Source organism: Vicia villosa, linkage group LG3 (genome assembly GCF_029867415.1).
Source record: "Vicia villosa cultivar HV-30 ecotype Madison, WI linkage group LG3, Vvil1.0, whole genome shotgun sequence".
Lineage (NCBI taxonomy): Eukaryota > Viridiplantae > Streptophyta > Magnoliopsida > Fabales > Fabaceae > Vicia > Vicia villosa.
The window spans coordinates 22,406,168-22,417,483 of record NC_081182.1 but is presented as its reverse complement, the minus strand read 5'-3'; the positions used below and the strand labels follow the sequence as shown (position 1 = coordinate 22,417,483).

Here is an 11,316-nt window from a genome sequence, read left to right as displayed (position 1 = left end):
TGAGGAAGCATATCCGGTATTTTGAAACTTATTTTGAAAACATGAAAGATTTTAACTACCGCTTTTACCTAACTACCCCTTTAACTGAGGAGGCACATGTGAAGATCTATTGCTTGGAAATTGGATTTGAACCTACTTGTTTAGACATTTTCCATGAGTATTCTACTCAAAGTCACTATTTGATGGGTGTTGGCTCGTGCACGTATAAGGAAAAAGACCTGACTCAAAGGAGTTATATTTGAAAAGACAACACGGAGCCTTCTACAAATAGCTTAACTGTGTTGATGGTGCTTCAAGAAACCCACCAAAGAAATGCATTCAGACTCGCTGGTTAGTGGAGCTCACGTCGAAGGAGTAAAGTGTTGGAACAAAGTTGGTCGAAGAGTCGACTATTTTGGCGTTTGGAGTTGTTAGCCGAAGAGAAGTTTTCTTGTTTAACTGCCATCGATAAAAGAAGGAGAGGCTCAAGGAGCTAGTCGATAATCTTAAAGTTGGGTGGGTGGATATAAAGAGATCTTAAAGTTGGGTGGGTGGATATAAAGAGGAGGTCTGAGGTGTTTCTCACAAACAATTGCACATAAAGGTCATTGTGGATCCTTTCAAATATCTTGGTACTCTGGTAGAAAAGGTATGACGACTCTCCCTAGAGGTAGCTGGGAAGAATGAGGTTTTGGCCCTTAATGCATCATCTTCATTTAAGGCATAAGCTACTTTGGTACAGGTGAATCAACTCCTAAATCCTTCTCAAAAAAAGAATTTAAGAATTGGAAGAGTCTTTGGAAGAATCCCCAGAAAGTCAAAAAAAGGTTGAGGATGGTCTTCGTGTGATGCTTTGAGAGAAAATTGTCTTAATCAAGCCATTGTGGATGGGAAAGTGATCTCTCTGACATACTAGTATACTTGTTTATGTTCGTAGTCAACATACTTGTTGTTTTGATGTTTTTTTCTTGCAATGTATATGTTCACTTTAGTTTATTTATTTATTTTTATTTTACCTGACTTATGGTGTTACTTCTAGTCTTGTTTCATCTCTATGGGACTTAGCTTTTTTCTCTCAGTTTTGCCCGAAGTTTTTGAAAAGTCTCTGGGGACTGTACTCAGGAAAGGTTCAGTATCCTTTCCCATTCTCCCATGTGAAAACTGTGGATATACATGCCTATAGGTATAAATATTGTAACTACTTGTTGATTTGGTTTTGATGTTGATAATGCTTTTAAGAGAAGTCTTCATTAGTCTTATTTTCAAGGCTTGTTGACTCATGTTATGGTGCTTGAAGATTGATTAAGTGATGGTGCTTGATATATGGATCAAGTGATGATGTTTGATATGATTAAATGGTGGTGCTTGACATGTTATTAATTAAGTGGTGATGATTGATATGATGCTCAAGTGATGGTGCTTGATGCGTTGATCAAGTGATGATGATTGATGTTTTGACCAAGTGATAATGCTTGGTGCTTGAAGCTCGAGATGTGTTGATCAATATAAGATAATCAAGATGAATCTTGAAGATCATTTGATACAATGATCAAATGGATATGCTAATCGAATTTGTGATATATCTAGTTGTAAAGATTACGATATGATGATCGAGTGTGCTTGGTGATCAAGTCGCAAATGTCTATTTTTATAGACATCATCTTTTGTCAAGCAGCGTTCAGTGAAGTTGGCGAAGATCTATGATCAAGCGATTTTTGGATTGAAACAAACTCTACACTGATGCTTATCGCATTCACATTTTAAAACCTCATTTATTGGAGCCTTAGAAATAGATGGAAAATTGCATATACAAGATTATGAATTTTAATTCTCTCTCTCTCTCTCTATCTCTCTATCTCTCCCTCCCTCTCTCTTATATAGAAGGAAACCAATGTGACATTAGTCTCAATCTTCTTATTAAATAAGTCTGAGATGCCAAGCTTTATATTTGTTCCTTTTTAAGGAGCCTTGGCTCATTCCCCCTCCATTTGTTATCATCTTATTCGTTTATTGAATTCCTTTAGAGTGTGTTTGGATGAGGTAATTAGAAATTTTAAGGGAATTTAAAATTCAAAGCAATTCAAATGATTCAATTGAAATCCATTCATTTTAAATTATTTTGTTTGGATGAAGTATTAAGGTAATTCATTGTTAGATTTTTTGGGTCATTTTTTATAAAATATAAATTTTTTGTACCAAATTAAAAAATTGAAAAGTAGGGACCAAATTGCAATTTTAAAAATTTGAAGGACCAAATTGTAAATTTTAAAAATTATTAAGGATCAATTTGTAATTTTTTTAAAAATTTTGGGGTCAATTTTATAATTTTGGAAAATATGAGGACCAATTTGTAAAATTTGAAGAAATAATAATAACAAATACATTCTATGGAACATGAGAGGAATTTCAAATTCTTTGGTTTTTGGTGTCATTTCAAAATGATTAAATTTAACTTAGATGAAATATTCCATAAATTTTCATCATTTTAACAATTCTTCATTTTTGTATCCAAACAATGGATTTTGGTCAAATCATTTTGAATTCCCTCAAAACATTACTTTCCCTCGTTAAAATGCTCCATCCAAACACACTCTTAGATAACTCATTGAAAATCTTCTCTTTCTACCATATCTCCAAATGTTTTACTGTCTAGTAATCACACTAGCAAATCCTCTAGTTCCACCATGATGAATCTCTTAATTCATGTTGCCTCTCTTTCTCATATATATATATATATATATATATATATATATATATATATATATATATATATATATATATATATATATATATATATATATATATATATATATATATATATATAACCTTATCAACTCAAATTTATCTGTTTGCAAATTTTAACTCAATTGATTAAAATTGATATTGTTAGATTAGACGTTAGCACCAGAGTTTGAACCTTGATACTCGCATGATACTCGTAGTTGTATTTGAATTTCTAATGATTATTGACACTTCTAACAAAATAAAATTTTATTTATTTAAATTTTATATAGATATAAACAATTCATTTAATAGATTGATTCTAAAATCTAATAGAAGTCGTCCTTTTCATTTATAATTTTTAATATCTATACATTTTTCAATGAATATTATTGCACACCTAGTCTTGTGGATAAAAAGTAACGACAAAACGAACTTGATTCTTATCTAGGAAGAAAAATATCCAAACTATAATAACATCTCATTCTTTTCCCCTTAACATTATTTCATCATCATCACTCACCTAACTTTTACAAAATATCCTCTCAATGGTCTCTTCTCTGTATCTAACCCCTTCATCTCTTGCTACTAACATTTCTTCTCTTCAAACTTCTAAATCTTTACCTCTCACCATACAACAAACCCATACAAATCCAAAACATTTCAGTGTCAATTATGTCTTCCAAGTCTCTTCCACCAATAAACATTGCCTTATCATCACAAAGGTACAATCATATGTTATCTTCATATACTTTTTAACTTCAACAATGTAAAATATTGAGCTATATTTGTATTATAAGCCAAGATATTAACAAAACAAGCTTTTATTTATTTATCTATGTAGGCTACAAATGGCAATGGTGTTGGTGGTAATCAACAAAATACAAAACCTAATAGTGTGATTTGTGCTGATTGTGATGGAAATGGTATTAATATGCACTTAACTAATTAATCAAATTTTAATTTTAATTTTTGAACTAATATTTGTGTAATTGATTAACAGGAGCTGTTGTATGCTCTCAATGCAAAGGTGATGGGGTGAACTCTGTTGATTTTTTCAATGGACTCTTTAAAGCTGGTGCCTCGTGTTGGCTTTGCGGGTACGCTACTTAATTAACCAAATATCATTCTATTTTATGCGCATTTAAGTGTGTGTTTGGTAACTCGTTTGGAGAATATTTCTCGCATTTCTAACACAGAAACTCTAACTTGGAGCATTAGGCCAATCATACGTAATTTGGCCAAATGTACATGACGCTTAAACAAACCGAGGCTAAATCTTATACACAATGTGCCTTATAATAATCTCTATTTTTATTTGAATTTCAGAGGCAGAAAAGAAATTTTATGTGGGAGCTGCAATGGTGCTGGTTTTATTGGCGGCTTCTTGAGCACGTATGATCAGTAAAAAGACATATTCAACAATTTCCAACACAGTTCAGTACATATAATATGTATATAAGTTCTTGCTTCAAATACTTTTCACTCTAAATTTTGTGTATTGCTTTTTATTTCAATTCATATATCAAATACGAATCAAGTATTATATTACACGCATTATAGAATGACAGAACAACCTTAGTTTCCTACTATGGACTAGTTTCTTATTTGATTATTCTGTCTATAATGGTATAGATATGCTGCTGAGCTGAGCACAATTCACAGCCTTAACTTATGCTAATAGAGTAATATCTCTTTTTAAGACTTGGTTCCTATGATTTTGAGTAAGACGAATAGCTTCAGATTCATGATCCGGTCCATGGAACATGCGCTACCTTTTCCTTTTGTTTCCACAAGCTTTACCTCCTCTTTTAGTTTCTATTTCTTGCTTCTGTAAAAACTCAGCATACATGAGCTGCAAAAAATTACGCATACGTGTCATAAGTTGTTTCTATGATCTATCTCAAACAGTTTTACATGTTTATGTCAGTTAGTAAGCTCATTACGTAATGCTCACCATTGAGCTTCTACCCCGAATTTCTTCCAAGGTACGCAATGCTGATAAAGTTAGTTTGATGAATTCATTCTCCATATTTTCAATTTCAGCAAGTTCATTGGGAGCCTGCATAAGCTCCTCTATATTTTCATCCTCAATCACATTCGAGCCACATCCGTCTTCCTCGGTTTCCTCACCAGTTGATGGACACGGACAAGAAGGCTCGTCATTGTTGGCGAAAAAAATGTTTAGTATCACCTCACACTCCTTCACAAGGCTGTTAAGCACATCAGTCTCGAAAAAGGGCTGGTTCAACACATCTTGAATGAAAGGCAAGCGAAGGAGAGCGCCGGTTCGTTTATCGTGTTTCTTTATTATCTTCACTAGACCTGCATGTATAATCATTTTATCATATAGAATCTAATCAATCTCTCTTTCAAATGAACTAAAAAAACACACAAGTTTACATTATTCATATGCATATATGGGATCATAAACTAGAATTTAGAACATGCCTGTGTAATTAAGTGCACTATAGTTCTCCAACAGAACCATCTCTCCATGAAAATCCACTATTTCTCTTCCTAATGACATCAACTCCGCATCTGAATAATCCATGGCTCTGTCGACTCTATCTTGCAACAACTGCAAAAAGAAAATTGCAAAACATACAAGAGATATGAGGGCCGGACCGATACATATAGAAGTCTGCCTATGTTAGTATGTTTATGTTACCTTCCATTTGATGATGTATTCTTCTTCCTTGTTAACAAAGAAAGTGTTGAACTTATCAATCTCAACTTCTAATAGACAAAGGAAGTGGTGGACCTGGTAAGCGTCCAATTTCGGAGGGGTGCGAGCATCTTTAGGACACATAATCTTCAACTGTTTCTTCAAGTTTTTGTAGGACAAGAACTTGTCACGCCATTCGGGGAGGGTCTGCTCAATCTGTCTCTTCAAGATCTTCCAGAACTTCATGGTAGTGATCAAAGGGAGTGTTCCAAGGTAGAGGAGTGAAGTGTATTTAAACTGAATGAATTAGGACCTAATGATGTTATGTGTTCATCATGCATTGGTTTCAACGGTTTTTTGTATATAATAATATAGGGTATATAAGAGTATAATTCTATTATTGTCTTGTTAGATTTAGAATATTCCATGGTGTTTGGATAATTCCATGGTCATAGAATGTACCGTGGTGGATAATAATATGCCATGGTTATTCATTCATCATTGCAATTGTCGAGGAGCTATATTTGGACTCACATTACCTAAAATAGAATCATAGTTGGAAAAATCTTGAATAAATAACATATGCAATGACACCATATTAGTTAATATGTGAATGCGCCAAGATTTTTATAACAATTTTTTTTCCTTCAAATTTCACAAAATAATTGTTGTCGAAAAGTATATACAGGATTTATAAATTTTGATCTCTAGTAGACACTCTAAGATACTCACGATTTATATTCGTTAGATCCACTTTGCTATCAATTCTCAAGTATGTGGCCGGACATCTTCACCCATCCTATTGAAAAAATATAGAGAAAGGTTAGCAACACTTTTTTTTTTCCAACATTCTCCCTATTACTCTCTATTATGAGTTTTTTTTTATTGGTTGAAACACACGTGGGTCATATCACTTTATATGAGATTTATTTCTAAAGTGAGAGACTCGCATGTGATAAGAGAGTGATTCTTGAAGAGAATGTTTAAAAGAGTGTTCCTAGCACTCTTCAAAATAATAATGCCCTTTAAGATCTGTAATTTAACCTCTTGACGCATTTAAAATGCAACTATAGTTAAATTTCACACTCGAATTAATAAAAAGAGATGAAATAATCCAGACTCCAGAGGTTAATCTTCATATTTTTTATGTAAATTAACTTTCGGAATCCTCCATTTTATCCTATGTCACAAAATAACATACATTTTTGTTATAAATGTAAGGTGAACTCACTCAAAGTGGGATTGAGAGCTTATTAAAACAAAGGAAAAAAAAAGCGTTTAATATGTTTGTGGTCCTTATAAATATCTCAATTTTCGTTTTTAATTCTTCTAAAATTTTCCTTCAAATAATGGTTCTCATAAAAATTTTCATCCACAATTTTGGTCCCTGCCGTCAACTTTCATTAACGGGAGCTGACGTGACACGCCACATGAAAGACAGCTTGGCAAAAATCTAAAAATACTTGAAATTGTGGGGGTTTTAAACCTCCTCTAAACAAACCCCAAAAAAAAGAAAAATATTGGTTATGAATTTTTCTCAAACACCTTGCGAACAAGTTTTGCAACATGATTATATCACACGAATTCATCAATAGCAACCAATTTCAAAAGAACAAGAAAACAAAAAAACCGAAATAAAATAGAAACAAATATCAGCAAATAACTATCACTAATTTAATTGCTCTTGGAAGAATCTTGAAATAACTATCTGTTAAAATTAATGTGTTGTAACCATCACTGGCTTTAGTAAGAATTATGAGAGAATTGCAACCATCAAATTCTAATTATTGTCTTTATTTAGAGTTATGTTAGAGTTGTAACATTAAGATTGAGAGAACCAAGAGTCATCATCTTAATTATCATCTTATTGTATTCTATGTCAATTTTGATTCAAGCCTATATAAAGGCTTTGTAATGCTAAGAAAGATATAGCAGTTGGTGGTGATTTCAATAAAATAGCAGTTTTAAAGCATATATTCCACCAGTGGAAGTATAGTGAGAAAAGTGTCGTGTGTAGTTTTAAAGCATATCTTCCACCAGTGGAAGTATAGTGCAAAAAGCGACTAAATCCAGTTTTCCTCTGCAGAATACTGCAACACCATAATTCATCACATACCACCTCTAGAATACCACCAACAGAGTGGTTTCAGAGCTGCAGATCCTTGCAGCTGCAGCAAAAACAACAAAAGTTATGGCTTCCACAAACAACCCTTCTGCAACTTACAGCAATGTCAAAGTTCCTCTATTTGAAGGAGAGAACTATGACTTTTGGGCTGTTAAAATGGATACTCTATTCACATCTTTGGATGTTCTAGAGTATGTCAAAAACGGATATGAAGAATCGGTACCAACGGAGGCTGAAAAATCAAAAGAAAAAGCTGAAGAATCAAGCCAACGGCTTGAAGAGTTGAAGAAGAAGAAGATCACAGATGCTGGAGTTCTCGGAATGATTCAAAGAGGAGTCTCTCTATCCATTTTCCCAAGGATTATGAGAGCTAAAATATCAAAAGAAGCCTGGAGTATCCTACAACAAGAGTTCAAAGGAGACTTAAAGGTGCGAACGGTGAAGCTTCAATCTCTTAAGAGAGATTATAAAAATGAAAGGATGAAGGAGAACGAGAGCCTGAATGAATACTTCAATAGACTCTCTGAGTTGGTGAATCAGATGAAGTCGCATGGTGATACGATAGAAGATCGCAGAATTTTTGACAAAATTCTGATTAGTTTGACAACAAGATTTGACCCAATGGTGGGTGTGATAGAAGAAACCAAGGATCTATCAACCTTGACTGTTCAAGGGTTGATGGGGTCTTTGAGATCCTACGAGCAAAGGATGTTACGAAATTCTGAAAAATCAATTGAGAGTGCCTTTCAATCTAAACTCAACATTCAGCCCAACAATGGTGAAAATAAGCCCCAAATACAAACTAGAGGTAAGTCTTCTAGAGGTGGAATATTTGGAAGAGGCAGAGGCAAAGGTCAAAACTCACGTGGCAGATCTGGAAGAGGCGCAAATGGTGGAAGATGGAATGACGCATCAAACAAATGGTGCAAAATCTGTAACAACGACACTCATGACGAGAAGGACTGTTGGAACAAAGGCAAACCGCAATGTCACAATTGCAAGAGATTCGGGCACCTTCAAAAGGATTGTCGTCTTATAAATCAACAACATGCTTTGTACGCAGAAGGAGAATCTGATGAAGGAAATTTGTTTTTTGCTTGTCAAAAAGCATTGCATGAAGAAGGTAAAAATGTTTGGTATTTGGACAGCGGCTGTAGCAACCATATGACTGGACAGAAGGAAGCATTTATAAACATTGATTCTTCATTCGGCTCAAAAGTCAAATTGGGCAATGGAGAACATGTCGAACTGAAAGGGAAAGGAAGCATTGGAGTCACCACAAAGCAAGGAAGCAAAGTCATACATGACACGCTTTATGTGCCAGAATTAGACGAAAATTTGCTTAGCATTGGACAACTTCTGGAGCACGGCTATTCTCTAAACTTTGAGAATAGAGAGTGCAAAATTTTTTACTCAGAAAGAAGAAGTGTTGCCGTTGTGAAGATGACTAGCAACAAGAGCTTTCCACTATCTTTCAACTATGAGAAAAATGTAAGCATGATGGCCATAGAAGAGAATGACTTGTGTTTATGACATAAGAGACTTGGGCATTTGAATTACGAAAGTCTCAAGTTACTCTATCAAAAGAAGATGGTGTATGGGCTACCAAGAATCGACGAAAAATCTGGTGTGTGTGAAGGATGTGTCCTTGGCAAACACCACCGGCAACCATTTCCAAAGGAAAGTGCATGGAGAGCCAAACAAGTGTTGGAACTTGTACACACAGATGTGTGTGGCCCTATGAATACTTTGCCTCATGGCAAAAACAGGTACTTTATCTTGTTTATTGACTACTTTACCCGCATGACTTTGGGTATATTTCATGAGACAAAAATCTGAAGCGTTTGTAATCTTTAAGAAGTTTAAAGCATTAGTTGAAAAACAATTTATAAAGATGCTGAGAAGTGGTCGAGGGAAGCAGTACACCTCAAATGAATTTCACAAATTTTGTGAAGATGAAGGTGTTGAAAGACAACTCATTGTTGGCTATACACCTCAACAAAATGGTGTATCTGAAAGAAAGAACCAAACTGTGATGGAGATGGCGAAATCTATGCTACTTGAGAAAAAAGGCCGTTAATACTGTTGTGTATTTGATGAACAGGTGTCCAACAAAGGCCGTGTGGAAAAACACTCCATTTGAAGCCTGGAGTGGAAGAACACCGTCGGTGAACCATCTTAAATTTTTTGGATGTGTTTGCTATGCTTAAATTCCAAAACAAAAGAGGACAAAGCTGGAAGAAACAAGTGAAAGATGTGTCTTTATTGGCTATAGTTCCATGTCAAAGGGCTATAGACTTTACAACTTGAAGACAAACAAGGTGATCATTAGCCGGGATGTTGTATTTGATGAGTACGCTTCTTGAAATTGGGAAGAAGACAAAATGAAAGAGAAAACAGTCCCTGCAATCATATTACAACAACAAAATTCATCAACTGAGAATGAGCAACCAGCCCCATGTACACCAAGTTCCTCATCCTCTCCAAGTTCATCAGGTTCAAGTTCATTATATCTCAGCTCAACTCTAATAAAATTGAAGGATTTGAGTGATATTTATGCAAGATGCAACTATTGTGTTGTGGAACCAGAAAATTTTGACGATGCAATCAAAGAAGATGTTTGGAGGAATGCGATGCAAGAAGAGATAAATGCCATTGAGAAAAACAAAACATGGCAGCTAGTTGAAAAGCCAAATGACAAAGAAGCTATTGGAGTAAAGTGGGTGTACAAATTGAAGCATAATCCAGATAAGTCAATTCAAAGAGCCAAGGCTAGATTGGTAGTAAAAGGCTATGCACAACAGCCTGGAATTGACTATAGTGAAACTTTTGCCCCAGTTGCAAGATTGGATACTGTACGAACAGTTATTGCATTAGCAGCTCAGAAAGAGTGGAACCTGTACCAACTTAATGTGAAGTCAGCTTTCTTGAATGGAGAATTAAAAGAAGAGGTATATGTGCAGCAACCTCAAGGCTTTGTGACTAAAGGCCAAGAAGAAAAAATTTACAAGTTGAAGAAAGCTCTCTATGGGTTGAAACAAGCCCCTAGAGCATGGTATAGTGAAATTGACAGCTACTTCATTCAACAAGGATTTCAAAGAAGTCAGAGTGAGCATACCTTGTATGTGAAGCATCAGGGTAAAGATGATATCCTTCTTGTTGTCCTTTATGTTGATGATTTGGTGTATACGGGTAACAACAAGAAAATGGTTGAAAATTTTAAAATAGAAATGATGAAAAAATATGAGATGAGTGATCTTGGCTTGTTGCATCATTTTCTTGGTATTGAGGTTTACCAAGATGAATATGGAGTTTTTATTTGTCAAAGGAGATATGCTGAAAATATTTTGAAAAAGTTTGGCATGAACGACTGCAAACCTGTTGATATTCCTTTAGTGGTGAATGAAATATTAAAAAAGGAAGATGGTGGAAGATTAGTAGATGCAAGCATGTATAGAAGTTTGGTTGGAAGCTTGTTTTATCTAACATCTACACGACCTGACTTAATGTTCGCTGCTAGTTTACTCTCAAGGTTCATGAGTAAACCAAGTCATTTACATCTTGGAGCAGCAAAACGAGTTCTAAGGTATGTCATAGGAACCATGGAGCATGGAATCAGGTTTGAAAAAAATTCTAAACTCGAAATTAAAGGCTACCGTGACAATGATTGGGCTGGAAGTGTTGATGACATGAAAAGCACTTCTGGTTATGTGTTCAGCCTAGGTTCAGGAGTAATTTCTTGGTGTTCAAAGAAACAAGACACCGTAGCGCAATCTTCAGCTGAAGCAGAATATTTGACAGCTGATTTGGCTACACAACAATC

At 34.7% G+C, this 11,316-nt stretch overlaps 2 protein-coding genes across 2 annotated transcripts; one reads left to right on the top strand and one right to left on the bottom strand.

Moving 5' to 3' along the window:
* The first annotated feature begins 3,179 nt into the window (after positions 1-3,179).
* Positions 3,180-4,251, top strand: LOC131655128 (protein BUNDLE SHEATH DEFECTIVE 2, chloroplastic-like). The gene is made up of 4 exons (XM_058925033.1): positions 3,180-3,425; positions 3,545-3,626; positions 3,704-3,800; positions 4,030-4,251. Exons 1-4 carry the CDS (start codon positions 3,249-3,251, stop codon positions 4,106-4,108), a joined length of 435 nt encoding a protein of 144 aa, XP_058781016.1. The 5' UTR covers positions 3,180-3,248; the 3' UTR covers positions 4,109-4,251.
* Positions 4,252-4,642: 391 nt separating this feature from the next.
* LOC131657709 (SPX domain-containing protein 2-like) lies at positions 4,643-5,623 on the bottom strand. Its single transcript, XM_058927074.1, has 3 exons — positions 5,372-5,623; positions 5,152-5,281; positions 4,643-5,025 (listed from the first exon to the last, which is right to left on the bottom strand). The coding sequence occupies exons 1-3, from the start codon at positions 5,612-5,614 to the stop codon at positions 4,643-4,645; spliced, it is 756 nt and encodes a 251-aa protein (XP_058783057.1). The 5' UTR covers positions 5,615-5,623.
* Positions 5,624-11,316: the final 5,693 nt, after the last annotated feature.

Excerpts from the sequence above, each read along its gene's own strand:
- LOC131655128 (XM_058925033.1), top strand. The coding sequence starts at position 3,249 with ATGGTCTCTTCTCTGTATCTAACCCCTTCATCTCTTGCTACTAACATT. Across the intron at positions 3,627-3,703 it reads TGCTGATTGTGATGGAAATG|GAGCTGTTGTATGCTCTCAA; the intron begins GTATTAATATGC and ends ATTGATTAACAG. Across the intron at positions 3,801-4,029 it reads GCCTCGTGTTGGCTTTGCGG|AGGCAGAAAAGAAATTTTAT; the intron begins GTACGCTACTTA and ends TTTGAATTTCAG.
- LOC131657709 (XM_058927074.1), bottom strand. The coding sequence starts at position 5,614 with ATGAAGTTCTGGAAGATCTTGAAGAGACAGATTGAGCAGACCCTCCCC. Across the intron at positions 5,282-5,371 it reads AATACATCATCAAATGGAAG|TTGTTGCAAGATAGAGTCGA; the intron begins GTAACATAAACA and ends TTCTTTTTGCAG. Across the intron at positions 5,026-5,151 it reads TAGTGCACTTAATTACACAG|GTCTAGTGAAGATAATAAAG; the intron begins GCATGTTCTAAA and ends TTATACATGCAG.